This window comes from Saccopteryx bilineata, chromosome 8 (assembly GCF_036850765.1).
Source record: "Saccopteryx bilineata isolate mSacBil1 chromosome 8, mSacBil1_pri_phased_curated, whole genome shotgun sequence".
Taxonomy (NCBI): domain Eukaryota; kingdom Metazoa; phylum Chordata; class Mammalia; order Chiroptera; family Emballonuridae; genus Saccopteryx; species Saccopteryx bilineata.
This window is the reverse complement of record NC_089497.1, coordinates 52,125,631-52,146,974: the sequence shown is the minus strand read 5'-3', so window position 1 is coordinate 52,146,974 and position 21,344 is coordinate 52,125,631. Positions and strand designations below refer to the sequence as shown.

General features: G+C 38.8%; 1 protein-coding gene across 1 annotated transcript in view; it reads left to right on the top strand.

Moving 5' to 3' along the window:
- HSPBAP1 (HSPB1 associated protein 1) overlaps nucleotides 1-21,344 on the top strand; it is a 72,710-nt gene that overhangs the window by 13,769 nt on the left and 37,597 nt on the right. Inside the window, exon 3 of the mRNA XM_066241640.1 lies at nucleotides 11,195-11,376. Coding sequence (XP_066097737.1) covers nucleotides 11,195-11,376 — 182 coding nt within the window. The remainder of the gene's footprint in view (nucleotides 1-11,194; nucleotides 11,377-21,344) is intronic.

Here is a 21,344-nt window from a genome sequence, read left to right as displayed (position 1 = left end):
TATTGTGTCATGGATTGTTCTGAATGTTTTATACGTATTAGCTCTCTTAATCTTCTTCAAACTCTGTTAGAATGGTACTATTATTATCCTGTTTCATAGATGAGACACAGTAATTTGACATTTGCAAGTTGATTTGTAAGCAGAGAAATAAGAGAAAGTGAAAAGTCTCTGGTTGTGAGCAACTCCTCTGAGTTTTTACTAAAGAAATTGTGTTTTTTTAAATTCAGATAAAATTCATTTTGCCCATTAATTATAATGTTGGCTGTGGATTTTTCATAGATGGCCTTTATCATGTTGAGATATGTTCCCTGAATTCCCACTTTGCTGAGAGTTTTTGATCATGAATGGGTGCTAGATTTTATCACTTTTTCTGCATCTATTGAAATTATCATGTGATTTTTCTCCTTCCTTTTGTTTATGTGATGAATCACATTGATTGATTTATGAATATTGTACCATCCTTGCCTCCCCAGAACAAATCTCACTTGATGATGATGTATGATTTTTTTTTTATGTATTGCTGGATCCAGTTTGCTAATATTTTGTCAGAATTTTAGCATCTAAATTCATCAGGGAAATTGGCCTATAATTTTCTTTCTTTGTGTTGTCTTTGCCTGGTTTTGGAATCAGTTATGCTCACCTCATAAAAGGAGCTTGGAAGTCTTTCTTCCTCTTAAATTTTTTGAAATAGTTTGATAAATATAGGAGTTAGTTCTTCTTTGAATTTTGGTAGAATTCACCTGTGAAGCCATCTGGCCCAGGACTTTTGTTTGTTGGGAGTTTTTTGATAACTGTTTTGATCTCATTTGTTGTAATTGGTCTGTTTAGATTTTTCTGATTCCTCCAGATTGATTTTTGAAAGATTATATGTTTCAAGGAATTTGTCCATTTCACCTAAGTTGTCTAATTTTTTGGCATACAGTTCTTCATAGTATTTTCTTACAATATTTTGTATTTCCGTTGTGTCAGTTGTTATTTCTCCACTCTCATTTCTAATTTTATTTATTTGAGTCCTCTCTCTTTTTTTCTTGGTGATTCTGGTTAAAGGTTCATCAATCTTGTTTACCTTTTGAAAGAACCACCTCCTGATTTCATTGATCCTCTGTATTGTTTCTTTAGTCTCTATGTCATTTATTTCTGCTCTAATCTTTATTATTTCCTTCCTTCTACTACCTCTGGGCTTTACTTGCTGTTCTTTTTCTAGTTCTTTTAGATGCAGAGTTAGGTTGTTTATTTGAGCTTTTTCTGGCTTTTTAAGGTGTGCCTGTAGTGTTATGAGCTTCCCTCTCAGTACTGCTTTTGCTGTGTCCCATAAATTTTGAGTTGTTGTATACTCATTATCATTTGTTTCTAGGAATTTTTAAATTTCTTCTTTGATCTTATTGTTAACCCATTAGTTATTTAATATCATGCTATTTAGTTTCCATGTGTTTGAGTATATTTTAGTTTTTCTGTTGTGGTTGATTTCTAGTTTTATGCCATTGTGATCAGAGAAGATGCTTGATATGATTTCAATCTTCTTAAATTTGTGGAGACCTCTTTTGTGCCGTAACACGTTGTCTATCCTAGAGAATGTACCGTGAGCACTTGAAAAGAATGTATATTCTGCTGCTTTAAGGTGAAAGTTTCTGAAGTTATCTATTAAATCCAGTTGATCTAGTGCAGCGGTTGGGAACCTATGGCTCGCGAACCAGATGTGGCTCTTTTGATGGCTGCATCTGGCTCGCAGAGAAATCTTTAATAAAAAAAATAATGTTAAAAATATAAAACATTCTCATGTATTACAACCCATTCATTTCCTACCACTCATGTTCATGGTTGCGGGTGGCTGGAGCCAATCACAGCTTTCCTCTGTGACAACACCAAATTTTTATTGGATAATGCGTAACATACATGGGTTGTTGTATGACTCTCATGGAATTACATTTTAAAATATGTGGTGTTCATGGCTCTCTCAGCCAAAAAGGTTCCCGACCCCTGATTTAGTGTGTCCTTTAAGGCTGCTGTTTCTTTGTTAATTTTTTTTTTCTTGAGGATCTATCTAGTGATGTTAGTGGGGTATTGAAATCCCTTACTATTATAGTATTGCTGTTGATCTCGCCCTTTATTATCCATCAAAGTCTGCTTTATATATTTAGGTGCTCCTATATTAGGTGCGTAGATATTTATAATGGTTATATCTTCCTGTTGGATTGCTCCCTTTATCATTATGTAGTGACCTCCTTTATCTCTTACTATACCCTTTGTTTTAAAGTCCATTTTGTCTGATATAAGTATTGCTACCCCAGCTTTTTTTTTTTCATTTTCATTTGCATGAAATACTTTTTTCTGGCTCTGGCCGGTTGGCTCAGCGGTAGAGCATCGGCCTAGCATGCGGAGGACCCGGGTTCGATTCCCGGCCAGGGCACACAGGAGAAGTGCCCATTTGCTTCTCCACCCCTCCGCCTCGCCTTCCTCTCTGTCTCTCTCTTCCCCTCCCACAGCCAAGGCTCCATTGGAGCAAAGATGGCCCAGGTGCTGGGGATGGCTCTGTGGCCTCTGCCTCAGGCGCTAAAGTGGCTCTGGTCGCAACATGGCGACGCCCAGGATGGGCAGAGCATCGCCCCCTGGTGGGCAGAGCATCGCCCCTGGTGGGCGTGCCGGGTGGATCCCGGTCGGGCGCATGCGGGAGTCTGTCTGACTGTCTCTCCCTGTTTCCAGCTTCAGAAAAATGAAAAAAAAAGAAAAAGAAATATTTTTTTTCCATCCTTTTACCTTTAGTCTATGTGTATCTTTTGTTTTGAGATGTGTCACGCAGCTACTGTATGTCTTTTGATTGGATCATTTAATCCATTTACATTTAAGGTTATTATTGATATGTAGTTGTTTATTGACATTTTATTCTTTAAAGCTAGCTTCCTCTTTTACTATGTTCTTTTACCCCTTTGTTCTGTTTACAATAGGCCTCTTAACATTTCTTGCAGCATTGGTTTGGTTGTAATGAATTCCTTGAGTCTTTTTTTGTCTAGGAAGCTTTTTATTTGTCCTTCAATTTTAAACAATAGCCTTGCTGGATAAAGTAGTGTTGGTTGTAGGCTCTTGTTCTGCATTACTTTGAATATTTCTTGCCATTCTCTTCTGGCCTCAAGTGTTTCTGTTAAGAAGTCAGATGTCATTTTTATGGGGGCTCCTTTGTAGGTGATAGCCTTTTTTCCTCTAGCAGCTTTTAATATTTTTTCTTTATCACTTAGCTTTGGTATTTTAATTATGATGTGTCTTGGTGTAGATTTCTTTGGGTTTCTCTTTAATGGAATTCTCTGTGCTTCTTGAAATTGTATGACTTTTTCCTGCATCAATTTAGGGAAGTTTTCAGCTATGATTTGATTAAACAAAGTCTCTATCCCTTGTTCTCTCTCTCTTCTTATTCAGGAACCCCTATGAAGCGGATGTTATTTCTCTTCATGTTGTCACAGAGCTCTCTTAGAGTTTCTTCAGACTTTTTGAGTCTCTTTTCTTTTTGCTGCTCTGCTTCAATGCTTTCATTTATCTTGTCCTCTAACTCACTGTTTCGATCCTCAGCTTCATCCATCCTACTTTTAATTCCTTCCATTGTGGTCTTCATTTCTGATATTGTATTTGTCATTTCTGACTGATTTTTTTATTATTTCAATGTCCTTTTATATATTTGCTATCTCTTTATTTAGGTGCTCACTATGTCCATCTATTGCTGTTCTAAGATCTTTGAGCATCCTAACAATCATTATTTTAAACTCTGCATCTGATAATTTGATTATTTTTGACTCATTCAAGTCCTTTTCTGAGGATTTCTCTTGATTCATTTGGGTGCATTTCTCTGCCTTTCCATTCTGTCTGTGTATTAAAAGGGTGTGGCCACAGGAGTCCAGTGGGTGTGGCCTCTGTGTTCCCCAGGTGTGGTCTGTCTGCAGGTCCACCACCCCCTCTGCCGCTGCCTCAGGCATTCAGGTATGAGTTAAGCCCTTAAAACATCAGACTCCAAGTCAGCATCAAACTGTCTAAGAATAAAGCCTCAGATCTGTTGACTACAGAAACAGAGTTTTGGTCAAATTAAAGATACATCTTGACCTCAGTTGTGTTTCAGCCCCAGGCCCATGAAAGAAGAGGGACCCTACTGACCACTCCCTCACAAAACTAGGCAGAATTATGCCATGGTTAATATCAAGACCTCTTACAAAGATCAACTACTCCATAACCTGGCCCTAACCAATCACTAGAGCAGTGGTTCTCAAACTTTTTGAAGTCGGGGAGCATTTAAAATCCTACAAATAATTGTAAGCTCACTATATACAAATTTCTGAGAAATATGTCATAATAATTAAGTCAAATATTAAAGAAAAAAATATAAAGTCCAAATGTGCTTTTATGGTAATTAAACGAAGTAAATACGACAAAATTAAATTTATTCTGACATTAAAAAATATTTTTATGTTACATTTTTTGAGTTATACGTTTTAGAATTTGTAAAAAAAGAGGGATTAAAAAATTTAAAAAACAACAAAAATTATCTTTTTATATATATATAGATACATTCTTTGTAAGATTTAGTAATTTCGGCAGGTCCGGCATGAATGTGTTAAGTTTTTTCATTCTTGTGTTTATGAGAAACATGAGCCTGATGTGTCTTAGCTATTTCTTTAATGTTTGGGCATATATTTGAAAGGCAAACTCTCATTTCCTCATCAATACATTGAAGAATTCCTCTCTTTTAATGTGTGTTGAGTGCAGAAAACCCTCACCATACATATCATCTTAACTTGATACCAAACAAAGGATAGAAACTTGCCTCTATTCTTTCCAGGGGACATCAGGGGTAGTGTAAACAATCCAGCACCACAGCTTAACAGCCTTTTGCAACCTAATCAGGCAAGTGAGGTGGGGGGTGAGGTGAGTTTACTGCCATTTCCCCATACCTCTGTCCACCAAAAATCTAAACTCCAAAACCCTGTTGGTTTTTTGGTCCCCAACAGGCACATATTTCTCTGGAATATCATAGGGTGCACCTGGAAATCTTCTACGACGCACACTTTGAGAACCACTGGCTTAACCAATAAGAAAGGGAATGGACAGACAGAAAGGAGAAAGGATCATGTTCAAGAAATTCAGTTTCTGTGTGGTTACACTGTGTTTCCCACCTTATTGTTTGCCTTTTGATTTTGCTTCACATTTTTTACCTTTTTGTATATAGTCAAATCAAGTAATGTTTCATTAACATGTTTAATCTTAATTTATTTAGAAATTTTTTCTGTATCTTGAAAAAGATAAATATTCTAATATTTTAAGAGCTTAATGAATTTTTTTTACATTTTACTTTCTATTCATTTCATATTTACTTTGGTATGTGGTGTTTTCTATTTTCCAAATAATTAAGTTGGAAATATCAATACCTTTTTATTTCGGTACCATTTACTGAATAATCCTTTTTCCCCTACTGACTCTCTCTCCACTGAGCCAGCTAACCAGGGCCTAAAATGAAAATTCATTAAGCTCTATAAGTTAATTTAAAAGGAATTAACTTATATCAATTTTATAAGAATAAAATCTACCTTGTGATACTATTGTTATCTTCCTACACAAGAGCATGTTTTCTTATTAAATTTATTTTCTCTCTCATTAAAAAGATTTGGAGTTTTCATATTCTTCTAAAAATTTTTGAAAATATTGTAAAGTTTTTGTAGCTTTGAAGGAATTATTTTAGTCTATTATATTTTTCTAACTAGTTGTGATTGGTGCATAAATATATAATTTGTTCTGGTATTTCTTTTTTTACTTAGCCACTTAACATTGTATATAGTTTAGTTTATTATGGGTTTTCTAGGAAGATAAGTATATAATTTTATAAGCAGTGATAACTTTGTTTTCATTCTGTTGGATTTATTTATTTATTTACTTACTTACTTACTTATTTTTGCTTTTTGGTCTTGGTTATACTTTTTTTAGAATGCTTGAAATTGGCCCTGGCCAGTGGCTCAGTGGATAGAGTGTCGGCTTTGTCCTGGGTTTGATTCCCAATCAGGGCACACAGAATAAGCAACCATCTGCTTCTCTCCCTTCCCCTCTCCCCCTTCTCTCCCTTTTCCCCTCCTGCAGCCAGTGGCTAGATTGGTTCAAGCATTGGCCCAGGTACTGAGGATAGCTCAGTTGGTCCAAGCACATCATCTCAGGTGCTAAAATTAGCCTGATTGATTTAAGCATTTGCCCCAGACGGGCTTTGCCAGGTGGATCTGGTCGGGGTACATGTGGCAGTCTGTCTCACTATCTCCCTTTTTCTAATTTAACAACAACAACAAAAAGAATGTTTAAAATAATAATAATAATTAGATTTTAATGTAATATATCTTTTAGTTTATTTTAGGAAGCAGGTGACATCACATAGCTCTTTGAAACCATTGTGAATCAAATTCACTTGCCAACATATGTGCTCAGCTATATATACCTCACTCAGCTGGCAGAAATTTTGAAAGCAGTTTTAGAAATAACCTTAAACATTTGTAGATAGGGAGTAGTCATGATCAAAAGTCTTACTCAGTACCCACATTTCATTCAGTGTTTCTTACTTGTAAAATGATGAAGTCTAACAAAATGGAGACGTATTTGTTTCCCTACTATGCAAAAAATGTTTTAGGACTCCCCTTTGAAGTATTTTAATTAATTTATATATTTTTTCATTTTTAGAGAGGAGAGAGAGGGAGAGAGAGAGAGAGAGAGAGAGAGAGTGAGAAGGGGAGGGGATGGAAGCATCAACTCCCATATGTGCCTTGACCAGGCAAGCCCAGGGTTTTGAACCGGCGACCTCAGCATTTCCAGGTCGACGCTTTATCCACTGCGCCACCACAGGTTAGGTTTAGGACTCCCCTTTAAACTCAGTTTGTACTACCCTATATCTAAATTCTGAACTCAGTTGAGTTTCTACTTAATATTTAGACAGTAAATAGTTTGAAAGATGCAGCTGCCTAGGCTACTTTGGTGTTAAATGAAAGAGCAATAATAATAAAGTTAGAAAGGGATAATTCCATTGCATAGAATAAATGAAAAAAAAACAATTGTACTATCCAGAAAAATTATCATGATACCAGAATGAAAACAGTACCTTTGGTGCTGCTACTACAAGGAAGGAATGTACAGATTCCATTTTGAAATCTTGATGTAGATGAAAAAGCCTGTTGTTCCCATTCATTATAGTATTCCCGACAGTAACAGTTCTTACATGTAACTTTTGCATTTTTAGATTTTCCCTTTTTTAAGCACAGAACTCGCTGTGACAGAAACGAAGTGCCCTCATGTAGCTGCAGTGCAGACATGCCTGTGAAAACTGGCCGTCACTGACGAGTCTTACCCAGTCCACCCAGCAGTGAGTTCAGTGTTCAGCTGGGTCAGCTGGACTGAATTCCATGAAGTGAAAACTCACAAGAGAGTGTAATGTCTTCCAGCGTGGAGCTTACAAGCTGGAATGACTCCTGTTTCCCAGCACCGTGCAGCTTTCTTGCTTGTAGAAATCATAGGGGATTTTGCTTGTAAATTCTTGATGATATTGATGATAATAAAAGCTTCTGCATATTGATGGGTTACAGTGTGCCAGGCAGTGTTTTAAATACTTCTCAAAACTTACCAAATTTAAATAAGTTCTTAAGTATGCAGATTTTTATCTGTTAGATAAATGTACCCTAGTTAAGTTTTCCTGCTTTTCAAAGTCAGGTGACAAGTAAAGTAGGTGAATTAAGATGACTCTCTCCTCTACTACTCTGCCATTCTGAGCTGTAGGGAAAGGAGAGGAAGTGGGAGAGATGATGGGCATAGTCAAAGCGGTTCAGGGAGAAATGGAGGGAAAAGGGAAAAGCTGTTGAGAGAAGAGTTTAAATATTCTTCTCTTATTACTAATTCAGCTAACTCTTAAAAGGGCCCCAAGTAAATACATGAATGAATTATAATAAGTACTAATAACAGTGCCCTTTCCTGAGCATCTGCTGTGTGTCAAGCATTGTGCTGACTTATTAAATACACATCCCTCTTGAACAGTTTGATGCTTTGCAAAGGAGATCATAATTAGATTTCTTGAATATTAACTTCTTATAGTGCATTTAAAATATTCTGCTAATTGCAAATAATTTTTATTTCATCACTGTTTAGCAGAATAGTTCATGTATAAATAAGCCATACCCATAATAACCAACCACTGTGAATGGACCTCTCTAAACTTTTCTGATCAACCCTCATCTTTGCCTTTTCCTGTGTGCCTGTGGTACAAAATACCGCCTTTAATTATATGATGCCTCAGATTCCCTATAATTCTGAGTAAAGCTTTATCTATGTCTAATTATAATATATTCTAAACACAAGAGTATTATCTATTTATGTTCCCATAAGCCTGAGCACAGTACTAGATACAAATTAGGTACTTAATAAATGATTTTGAAATAAATGAGTTCATGAAAAACGAACAGACTTTAAATTGCTGTTGTCAGCGTAATGATTTTGAATAGCTGTGTATGATATATATACAGCATAAAGTCAGAAAATTTTCAGAAGGCTTTTGTGTTGCCTTTTTTTTTTTAATCTGAAGAATGGTTCTCAGACTTTTTGGCTTGAGGTTCCCTTTACACATAAAAAATATCAAGTACCCCAATAAGCTCTTGTTGATGGGTTATATCTAGTGACACTATATTAGAAATTAAAATGGAGACATTTTAAAATATGAGAACATAAGCACATATTCTGCTAGCTGTCAAAGCAGTGACATCAATACATGTCATTTAGCCTCTGGAAAACTCGTAAGAGAATGAGAATGAAAAAGGCAAATAATGTCATAGTATTACAATGAAAATAGTTTAGACCTCACAGATCTTGGAGAATTTGATACTAAAGTATTTCATTTGATTACTGTGAGAAGAAAAAAACTCTGAGTTGTCTTCGATTATAGCAGGCTGGAGGGTAGAAGGAAGAGACAAGGGAGGTCAATCAGTTAACTGCCAAGGCAGAACCCACAAAAGACTGCTTACTTCCTGAATGTATGTTGGAACTTTGAATTTCCAGAAGGCTGTTTCCTCCGTTATATAGGGTACCCCAACCACCAGGTGCCCCCACATCTTGCTGACACGTGAATTTCACAGACTGTTGCCCACAGCCAATCCTAAAGAGCATACATTTCTTCCTTATATACTGTGCACCTATCCCAGAACTAGCCCTGTTTCACCTTCTCCCACTCCCTTTATCTCTACAACCAGTGTAAATTCTTTCAAAAAATCTTACATCTTTCTTCCCCAAACTGTTTGCATTAAAGCGTCCTTTCAGGCCCTGGCTGGTTGGCTCATCGGTAGAGCGTCAACCCAGTGTGTGGAAGTCTCAGGTTCATTCCTGGCCAGGGCACACAGAAGAAGCGCCCACCTGCTTCTCTACTCTTCCCCCTCTTTTTTCTATCTCTTCCCCTCCTGCAGCCAAAGCTCCACGGGAGCAAAGTTGGCCTGAGTGCTGAGGATGGCTCCATGGCCTCCGCCTCAGGCTTTAGAATGGCTCAGATTGTAGTGGAGCAACGCCCCATATGGGCCAAGCATCGCCCCCTGGTGGTCATGCGGGGTGGATCCTGGTTGGGCACATACAAGAGTCTGTCTGCTCACCCTACTTCTCACTTTGGAAAATTTTTAAAAAAATAAAAAAATAAAAAGAGCCTCCTCAATCCCAGAACAGGAGATAGTTGTCTTCTCTGGATTAGACTGCATGCTCCAGGTCTTGGTTCTTTTTCTGGCTAGCATTTGGCTCAATAAACCTTTTTTTTCCCAGAAAAGCTTTTGGATTAACAACTGAATCAGCCAACAGTAAGAGTAGTCTTTAATCTTAAGGTTAAAATCATATCTTTTTTTTTTTAATTTAGAATATTTTATTTTATTTTATTTAAAGATGAATGGGGCCCTGGCCAGTTGGCACAGTAGTAGAGTGTCGGCCTGGCGTGTGGAAATCCTGGGTTCGATTCCTGGTCAGGGCAGACAGGAGAAGCACCCATCTTCTGCACCTCTCCCCCACCCCATTCATTTCTCTCTCTCTCTCTCTCTCTCTCTCTCTCTTTCTCTTCCTCCCGCAGCCATGGCTCGAATGGTTCAAGCAAAGTTGACCCTGTACAGAGGATGGCTCATGGCCTCGCCTCAGGTGCTAAAATAGCTCGGTTGCTGAACAATGGAGCTGCAGCCCCAGATGGCCATGGCATGGCCTAGTAGGGGACTTGCTGGTGGATCCCCGTCAGGGCACATGCAGGAGTCTGTCTCTGCCTCTCCGCCTCTCACTTAAAAAACAAAAAGAAAAAGAATGGTTAATTTTATAGTGTCTTTTAAAAAATTTATCTATTAAATTTATTGGTGTGGCACTGGTTAATAAAATTATATAGGTTTCAAGTGTACATATTATATCATCTCTATATTGCATTGTGTGTTACCACCCAGTCAAATCTTTTTCCATCACGATCTGTTTGACCCCCTTTACTGTTTGATGCTTCCCCTCCAACCCTCTTTCCCTCTGGTAACCATCATACTATTGTCTGCGCTTGTGAGTTTTTGTCTGTTTTTCAGTTTTATATCCTACATATGAGGGAAATAATATGGTTCTTGACTCTTTTTTCTCTAACTTATTTCACTCAGCATGATAGTCTCATGATCCATCCATGTTGTTGCAAGTGTCAATATTTTATCTTTTTTTAATTGAATTTATTAGCGTGACACTAGTTAACATAATTATACAGGTTTGGTGCCCGATTCTACAGCACATTATCTGTACGACACACTGTGTGTTCATCCGCCCAAGTCAAGTCTTCGTCCCTCACTATGTATGCCCCCTTACCCTCCTCCAAGACCCCCTCCCAGCATTCACCACACTATTGTCCATGTTCATAAGCGTTTTTATTTCTTTTTTTTTTTAGGAGGGGGAGTCATTTTCTTTGCTCTCTGGCTGAGGAATATTCCATTGTATTTATGTACTGTATCCAACTATCTATTGAAAGACACTTTGATGTTTTTTTCTTTTATGTTTAATCATGAGTATTGTGAGTATTATAAATAATTTAAATGATATAGCAGGTACAAAATTAATTTAATTAAATGATAATTAACATTTTTGGTTGAAATTATTGTTATTTTTTAAGAAAAAAAATTTCAAATTGTTCTATATACATTTGAAGTTGGGTTCTTTTACATTGCAGTTCCTCAGTTTGAAACTACATGTCATTATGTAGAAGCTACACTTGAAGAGTTTCTGACCTGGAACTATGACCACTGTAGTATTTCTGGGTCATTTAGAGACTATGATTATTCCAAATTCTGGGCTTATGCTGACTATAAATATATCGTCGATCTATTTGAAGACAAGACAGATATTTTCCAGGTAAGTCAGTATGTTCCTTTTAATTGTAGTAATAATTTGTTCTTGAGGAAAGATCACAAATTAGAATTTCCCTGGCACTTTTTTCCTTTACTGTCTCTTTCTCTCAAAAGAGGTCCCTGTGAGTGTTGAGTATTTTATGCATTCAAGCCAAAAGATTTGCTCAAGAGAAGTGGTATGTTTGGCACACAGACGAGCAGCCTTCTCACTGTTTTTCTACTCACCAAGTTTGCTATGCCCTCTCTCCTGCGCCTTTAAACAGCGCCTGGGCTGGTTTGGAGTAGGTTAGAAGCATAGATTGTGTATAAAACTTCTTTCCTTTTACCTGCATTCTTTTGTTGGTGAGGCAGATGGAGACACAAAGCTGATTACCTGAAGGAAGCATTCCTAGAATCCTAGAAGTATTCAGGCTGCTGCCTCCATCTCTCCCGCTTTAGGGGTTTAGTACAGGTCTATGGGCTGAGTCAGATGCGGGGCTCCCAGTCTTTGATTGTAGAAGCCCTGCAGAAATATGGGTATACTTGCAGAAGTAAGAATGTGTGGAAGTTCTTTAGCATGTGTTGACATAATTGACAGCATAGTTTGCAGGCCACAATATTCTCTTTCCTTTTAAGTGTTTTCTACTTCAAACTGCCACTTTATTTTGTGGGGTAATTTTGCTAACTCCCTGCTCTGGTTGCTGTGTGTGTGTTTAGGCCTGGGTCAGGAGTGGGAGTAGTCCCAGGAAGCTGTTAGGATTACTTTGCCTTGGCCACAGTCAGGTCAGGGCTCCGGAACTCTTTATCCTGCCCCATCCTTTGTGGAGAGAAGTCTTTCGCCATTGCTGTGGACTACTCGCCCCCACTCCAGTCCTGCGGTCACCACCACCCACTCCCTGGGCTTCTCTCTCACTAGGCTATAGTCCTTGGAGTCTTGGGTTGTTTTTCACTTAGCCTGTATTTTTCTTTTTAACTTTGAGTCAAGATGTAGATGTTTATGTAATTACTGTGATACAACTGCTAATACTTTGTAACTTCCTTTTATTAAATTTTTTAAATGTTTACTTAATTTTTGCTTTTTATAAAAAGATGAAAAAATATATCACCTGCTTCATAATTGTTATTGAAAATATATTTTTATTCTCATAATCATGAAAGAACTACACCAGTTTTGAAAACATTCAGTAGATGCTTTCTGAATCCGAAGTCTATACCAAATCTACTCTATTCATTTATTAAATGATAGTTTTTGTTTTCTTGTGTTTTTTAAAATATTTTTAAGACATTATTCATTTTAGAGAAGAGAGAGAGAGAAAGGGGTGGCGGATAGGAGCAGGAAGCATCAACTCTCATATGTGCCTTGACCAGGCAAGCCCAGGGTTTAGAACCAGTGACCTCAGCATTCCAGGTTGACACTTTATCCACTGCACCACCACAGATCAGGCTTAACTGATAGTTTTGAATAAATTTTTTTTTACAACCTTAATTATGGCTTTCTGGATCTTTAACCCTGGACCTTTTAGCTATCATAGTTAACTTTTAGATATTTCTAATACCCCCCATCAGTCCTGTAGATTAGATTAGTATTTTCTTCATATTTCAGAAAAAACATTGTGTAATAAAAATATTTAATAGTAATATTTAGCAAGTACTTTCTTATACTTGGTCCTTTTTCTTTTTTTTTCTTTTTTTCTTTTTATTTATTTTTTTGGTATTTTTCTGAAGCTAGAAACGGGGAGAGACAGTCAGACTCCCGCATGCGCTGGACCGGGATCCACCCGGCACGCCCACCAGGGGGCGACGCTCTGCCCACCAGGGGACTATGCTCTGCCGTGACCAGAGCCACTCTAGCACCTGGGGCAGAGGCCAAGGAGCCATCCCCAGCGCCCGGGCCATCTTTGCTCCAGTGGAGCCTTGGCTGCGGGAGGGGAAGAGAAAGACAGAGAGGAAGGAGAGGGGGAGGGGTGGAGAAGCAAATGGGTGCTTCTCCTGTGTGCCCTGGCCGGGAATCAAACCCAGGTCCCCCGCACGCCAGGCCGATGCTCTACCACTGAGCAAACCGGCCAGGGCCTTTTTCTTTTTTTTAATTGATTTTAATTTATTGTGTTTACATAGATTCTAGTGTTGCCCCGAATGCATCCTCCCCTCCCCCTTATTCCCCTCAACATCTCCCTTGTCCCCCTCCCCATAGCGCCCTCCCCCTTCCCTTCAGGTTTATCCCATCCTATCATCCGCCTTCCCTCTGTTCTCTTTTCCTCTGGTCCCTTTGATCTCTCCTTTGTCTCAATTCCATTCCTCAGTTCACATTGTTCATTGGATTTCTCAAGTGAGTGAGGTCATATGATATTTTTCTTTCTCTGCCTGGCTTATTTCACTCAACATAATAGTTTCCAGGTCCATCCATGTTGTCGCAAAAAGTAAGATTTCCTTCTTTTTCATGGCCCCATAGTATTCCATTGTGTATATGTACCACTGCTTTTTAATCCACTTATCCACTGATGGACCACTTGGGCTGTTTCCAGATCTTCACTGTTGTGAACAATGCTGCCATAAACATGGGGGTACATTTCTCCTTTTGAAACAGTGCTATGAGGTCCTGGACAGTTGGCTCAGTGATAGAGCATCGGCCTGGCGTGCAGGAGTCCTGGGTTCGATTCCTGGCCAGGGCACACAGGAAAAGCGCAAGTCTGCTTCTTCACCCCTCCCCCTCTCCTTCCTCTCTGTCTTTCTCTTCCCCTCCCGCAGCCAAGGCTCCACTGGAGCAAAGTTGGCCCGGGCGCTGAGGATGGTTCTGTGACCTCTGCCTCAGGCGCTAGAGTGGCTCTGATTGCGGCAGAGCAACGCCCCAAGATGGGCAGGGCATCGCCCCCTGGTGGGCATGCCGGGTGGATCCCGGTGGGGCGCATGTGAGAGTCTGTCTGCCTCCCCATTTCCAGCTTCGGAAAAATACAAAAAAAAAAAAAAAGTAACAGTGCTATGGTGTTCTTGGGGTATATTCCTAAAAGTGGGATAGCTGGGTCAAAAGGCAGTTCTATTTTTAATTTTTTGAGGAATCTCCATACTGTTTTACACAGTGGCTGCACCAGTCTGCATTCCCACCAGCAGTGCAGGAGGGTTCCCTTTTCTCCACATCCTCACCAGCACTTATTCTGTGTTGTTTTGTTGATGAGTGCCATTCTGACTGGTGTGAGGTGGAATGTCATTGTGGTTTTAATTTGCATTTCTCTAATGATTAGTGTTGTTGAGCATTTTTTTCATATGCCTATTGGCCATCTGTACGTCCTCTTTAGAGAAGTGTCTATTCATTTCTTTTGCCAATTTTTTTATTGGATTGTTTGTCTTCCTGGTGTTGAGTTTTACAAGTTCTTTATAAATTTTGATTATTAACCCTTTATCAGACATATTGTTGGATATGTTCTCCCATTGTGTAGTTTGTCTTTTTATTGTGTTCTTATTGTTTATAGCTGTGCAAAAGCTTTTTAGATTGATATAGTCCTGTTTATCCTGTCTTTTATTTCACTTGCCCGTGGAGATAAATCAGCAAATATATTACTGCCAGAGATGTTGGAGAGCTTACTGCCTTTGTTTTCTTCTAAGATGCTTATGGTTTCACGGCTTATGTTTAAGTCTTTTATCCATTTTGAGTTCATTTTTGTGAATGGTGTAGGTTGGTGGTCTAGTTTTATTTTTTTGCAGGTAGCTTTCCAATTTTCCCAACACCATTTGTTGAAGAGGCTGTCTTTACTCCAACGTATACTCTTACCTCCTTTGTCAAATATCAGTTGTCCATAAAGCTGTAGGTTTATTTCTGGGTTCTCTGTTCTGTTCCATTGATCTATATGCCTCTTCTTATGTCAGTACTAGGCTGTTTTGAGTACAATGGCATGGTAATATAAGTTGATATCAGGAAGTGTGATACCTCCCACTTTATTCTTATTTTCAAGATTGCTCAGGCTATTCGTGTTCTTTTTTGGTTCCATATAAATTTTTGAAATGTGTTCTATATCTTTGAAGTATGTCATTGGTATTTTAATTGGTATTGCATTGAATTTATAAATTGCATTGGGTAATATAGATATTTTAATGATGTTTATTCGTCCAAACCATGAGCACAGTATATGCTTCCACTTGTTTGTATCTTCCTTGAATTCTTTTATCAATGTTTTATATTGGGTTGGGGAATAAGTTCGTAGCGTTTTTATATTTTCTTTTATTTTACAACGATTTGTTTGCTGTTTGGCAAAGGGTAAGTATTCATTTGATAAAACTCTTTCTGCTCTACAAAACTATGTTAATTGTATTTTTGAGTTATTTAATTTTTTATTAGTTTTGAGGCTTAGAAATGGAATACCCAGGAGGCAAAAATCAACATTTTCGACACCTGCTCTTCTTTGCTTTTCATCGAGGTAAAAAAGCTGCCGAAGCAGCCTGGGACATTTGCGACGTGAGTCTACAGCACGGAAATGGTTTGCAAAGTTCAAAAATGGTGACTTTGACGTCGATGACACGTGCCGCAGCGGAAGGCCTTCTGAATTCGATGAAGAACTGGGAAATGCTCGAAAAGAATACCACGGTCAACAAGGAGCTCTACATTGCCCAGCTACACCGCGTGAATGAGGCTATTCGACTGAAAAGACCTGATCGACATGGTCAAACCATACTCCTTCACGACAACGCCAGGCCCCATGTTGCACAAGTCATCAAAGCCGCACTCCAAGAGCTCGAATGGGAGGTCCTTCAGCATCCGCCGTATTCACCGGACCTTGCACTGACCAATTATCATCTTTTCCGCTCCCTGTCAAACCATATGAAGGGCGTTACCTTCGATAACAAAGAGGTCCTTAAAAACTGGCTCAACAACTTCTTTGACACCAGACCAGGTGATTTTTGGCGGAACGGCATCAACAAATTGGTCGAGAGGTGGGAAGAGGTTGTAAACAGCACCGGCGAATATATAATTGATTAATTTATTGATATAATTATTGTTTTTTGTTTAAATAAAAGTCTTCAGTAAAAATACTACGAACTTATTCCCCAACCCAATAATTTTTGAGTACAAGTCTTTAATCTCCTTGGTTAAATTTACTCCTAGGTACTTTACTTTTTGGTTGCAGTAGTGAAGGGGATTGTTTCCTTAATTTCTCTTTCTGACAGTTTAGTGTTGGTGTACAAAAATGCCTCTGATTTCTGAGTATTAATTTTATATCCTGCCTCATTGCTGAATTTATTTATTAGGTCTCGTAGTTTTTTGACTGAGACTTTAGGGTTTTCTATATATTAATACAATATCATATCATATCATCTTCAAATAATGATAGTTTTAATTCTTTACCAATTTGAATGCCTTTTATTTCTTCTTCTTGTCTGATTGCTGTGGCTAGGACTTCCAGAACTATGTTGAATAAGAGTGGTGGAAGGGGGCACCCCTGCTTTGTTCCTGATCTTAAGGGGATTGCTTTTAATTTTTGCCCATTGAGTATAATGTTGTCTGTGGGTCTGTCATAGATGGCCTTTATCATGTTGAGGTATGTTCCCTGTATTCCCACTTTGTTGAGAGTTTTGATCATGAATGGGTGCTGAATTTTATCAAATGCTTTCTCTGCTTCTATTGATATTATCATGTGGTTTTTCTCTTTCCTTTTGTTTATGTGATGAATCACATTCATTGATTTGCAAATACTGTACCAGCCTTTCCTTCCCAGAATAAATCCCACTTGATCATGGTGTATGATTTTTTTCATATATTGCTGAATCCGGTTGGCTAATATTTTGTTGAGGATTTTAGCATCTAAATTCATCAGGGATATTGGCCTATAATTTTCTTTCTTTGTGTTGTCTTTGCCTGGTTTCGGAATCAGAATTATGCTCACATCATAAAAGGAGCTTGGAAGTCTTCCTTCCTCTTAAATTTTTTGAAGTAGCTTGAGAAAGATAAGAGTTTGAAATAGCTTGAGAAAGAGATTCTTCTTTGAATCTTTGGTAGAATTTACTTGTGAAGCCTGGGCTTCTGTTTGTTGGGAGTTTTTTAATAACTGTTTCAATCTCATTTGTTGTAATCGGTCTGTTTAGGTTTTCTGATTCTTCCTGATTGATTTTTAAAATATTATATGTTTCAAGGAATTTGTCCATTTCACCTAGGTTGTCTAATTTTTTGGCATACAGTTCTTCATAGTATTTTCTTACAATATTTTGTATTTCTGTTGTGTCAGTTATTTCTCCACTCTCATTTCTAATTTTATTTATTTGAGTCCTCTTTTTTTCTTGGTGAGCCTGGTGAAAGGTTCATCAATCTTGTTTACCTTTTCAAAGAACCACCTCCTGGTTTCATTGATCCTCTGTATTGTTTCTTTAGCCTCTATGTCATTTATTTCTGCTCTGATCTTTATTATTTCCTTCCTTCTACTACCTCTGGGCTTTACTTGCTGTTCTTTTGCTAGTTCTTTTAGATGCAGGGTTAAGTTGTTTATTTGAGCTTTTTTTAGTTTCTTAGGTATGCCTGTAATGCTATGAGCTTCCCTCTCAGTACTGCTTTTGCTGTGTCCCATAAATTTTGAGTTGTTGTATGCGCATTATCATCCATTTCTAGGAATTTTTTTATTTCTTCTTTGATCTCATTGTTAACCCATTAGTTATTTAATAGCATGCTATTTAGTTTCCAAGTGTTGGAGTATTTTTCAGTTTTTCAGTTGTGGTTGATTTCTAGTTTCATGCCATTGTGATCAGAGAAAATGCTTGATATGATTTCAATCTACTTAAATTTGTTGAGACTGCTTTTGTGCCCTAACATGTGGTCTATCCTAGAGAATGTACCGTGAGCACTTGAAAAGAATGTATATTCTGCTGCTTTAGGGTGAAAGGTTCTGAAGATATATACTAAATCGAGTTGATCTAGTATGTCCTTTAAGTCTGCTGTTTCTTTGTTAATTTTCTTTCTTGAGGATCTAGTGATGTTAGTGGGGTATTGAAATCCCCTATTATTATAGTATTGCTATTGATTTCACCCTTTATATCCATCAAAGTCTGCTTTATATATTTAGGTGCTCCTAAGTTAGGTGCGTAGATACTTATAATGGTTATATCTTCCTGTTGGATTGCTCCCTTTATCATTATGTACTGACCTTCTTTATCTTTTACTATAGCCTTTGTTTTAAAGTCCATTTTGTCTGATATAAGTATTGCTACCCTAGCATTTTTTTAATTTCCATTTGCTTGAAATATTTTTTTCCATCCTTTTACCTTCAGTCTATGTGCATCTTTTTTTTTTGCATTTTTCTAAAGCTGGAAACGGGGAGGCAGTCAGACAGACTCCCACATGCGCCCAAGCGGGATCCACCCGGCATGCCCACCAGGGGGCGATGCTCTGCCCCTCTGGGGCATCACTCTGTTGCATCCAGAGCCATTCTCGCGCCTGAGGCAGAGGCCACAGAGCCATCCTCAGCACCCGGGCCATCTTTGCTCCAATGGAGCCTCAGCTACGGGAGGGGAAGAGAGAGACAGAGAGGAAGGAGAGGGGGAGGGGTGGAGAAGCAGACGGGTGCCTCTCCTGTGTGCCCTGGCTGGGAATTGAACCCGGGACTTCTGCACGCCAGGCCGATGCTCTACCACTGAGCCAACTGGCCAGGGCCGCATCTTTTATTTTAAGGTGTGTCTCTTGTAGACAGCATATGTGTGGATCCTGTTTTCTTATCCACGCAGTTACCCTATGTCTTTTGATTGGATTATTTAATCCATTTACATTTAAGGTTATTATTGATATGTAGTTGTTTATTGACATTTTATTCTTTAAAGCTGTATTCCTCTTTTGCTATATTCTTTTCCCCCTTTGTTCTGTTTACAGCAGGCCCCTTAACATTTCTTGCAGCATTGGTTTGGTTGTAATGAATTCCTTGAGTTTTTTTTTTTTGTCTGGGAAGCTTTTTATTTGTCCTTCAATTTTATTTATTTATTTTTTATTTTTATTTATTTATTTTTTTAATAAATTTTTATTAATGGTAATGGGATGACATTAATAAATCAGGGTACATATATTCAAAGAAAACATGTCTAGGTTATTTTGTCATCAAATTATTTTGCAAAGCCCTCGCCCAAAGTCAGATTGTCCTCTGTCACCCTCTATCTAGTTCTCTGTGCCCCTCCCCCTCCCCCTAACTCTCTCCCTCCCTCCCTCCCATGTCCTCCCTCCCCCCCCACCCTTGGTAACCACCACACTCTTGTCCATGTCTCTTAGTCTCATTTTTATGTTCCACCAATGTATGGAATCATGTAGTTCTTGTTTTTTTCTGATTTACTTATTTCACTCCTTATAATGTTATCAAGATCCCACCATTTTGCTGTAAATGATCTGATGTCATCATTTCTTATGGCTGAGTAGTATTCCATAGTGTATATGTGCCACATCTTCTTTATCCAGTCTTCTATTGAAGGGCTTTTTGGTTGTTTCCATGTCTTGGCCACTGTGAACAGTGCTGCAATGAACATGGGGCTACATGTGTCTTCACGTATCAATGTTTCTGAGGTTTTGGGGTATATACCCAGTAGAGGGATTGCTGGGTCATAAGGTAGTTCTATTTGTCCTTCAATTTTAAATGATAGCCTTGCTGGATAAAGTAGTGTTGGTTGTAGGCTCTTGTTCTGCATTACTTTGAATATTTCTTGCCATTTCCTTCTGACCTCCAGTGTTTCTGTTGAGAAGTTGGATGTCATTTTTATGGGGGCTCCTCTGTAGGTGATAGCCTTTTTTTCTCTAGCAGCTTCTAATATTTTCTCTTTATCACTTAGCTTTGATATTTTAATTATGATGTGTCTTGGTGTAGATTTCTTTGGGTTTCTCTTTATTGGAATTCTCTGTGCTTCTTGAAATTGTGTGACGTTTTTCTGCATCAATTTAGGGAAGTTTTCAGCTATGGTTTGATTGAACAAAGTTTCTATTCCTTGTTCTCTCTTCTTCTTCAGGAACCTCTATGATGCGGATGTTATTTCTCTTCATGTTGTCACAGAGCTCTCAGAGTTTCCTCAGATTTTTTGAGTTTCTTTTCTTTTTGCTGCTCTGCTTCCATGCTTTCGTTTATCTTGTCCTCTAACTCGCTGTTTTGATCCTTAGCTTCATCCATTCTGCTTTTAATTCCTACCATTATGGTCTTCATTTCTTATATTGTATTTGTCATTTCTGATTCTTTTTTATTATTTCAATGTCTTTTTTTATACTTGCTATCTCTTTATATAGTTTATTGTTATGATCATCTATTGTTGTTCTAAGATCTTTGAGCATCCTAGCAATCATTATTTTAAACTCTGAATCTGGTAATTTGGTTATATTTAACTCATTCAAGTCCTTTTCTGGGGATTTCTCTTGATTCAATTGGATTACATTTCTCTGCCTTCCCATTTGTCTGTGTGTAGAAAGGGTGTAGCCACTGGAGTCCAATGGATGTGTCCTCTGTGTTCCCTAGGTGTGGTCTGTCTGCAGGCCCACCACCCCTTCTGCTGCTGCCTCAGGCATTTGGGTGTTAGGGTATGGGCGTTGCCAGTGCCTCTCCTTCTCGGGAGGGGCTGTGTTCACATGCCCAGGTCTATAAGCCTTGCCTTCGCCCTACCCCCACGGGTGGGACTATGTGCCATGCCCTCGGCTGCAGGCCTTGGCTCCACAGGCAGAGGTGAGCACCTTTGCTCAGCTGCGGGTCTCAGCCTATTCCACGGCTTTCGCCCCACCTGCATGGGCATAGCTGCACTCACGAGTTGGCCGCAAGCCCCAGGCTCCGCAGGCTGGGCTGCTTGCTTACACTCAGCCACGGGTCTCTGCAGATCCCATGCTTTTGCCTTTCCTTTACAGGCAGGCCTGCAGCAGGCCTGACTGCTTTTGTGGGCCCCTACTGCCCCCACCGGGGAGACTGAGCTCATGCTGGGCCTCAGTAATGGCCAACAGGGCTTCCGCCCCCACCGATGGACTGCACTTCCACGTCCTTCTGCCACCCACCCTCCAGCTAGCCCTCAGCA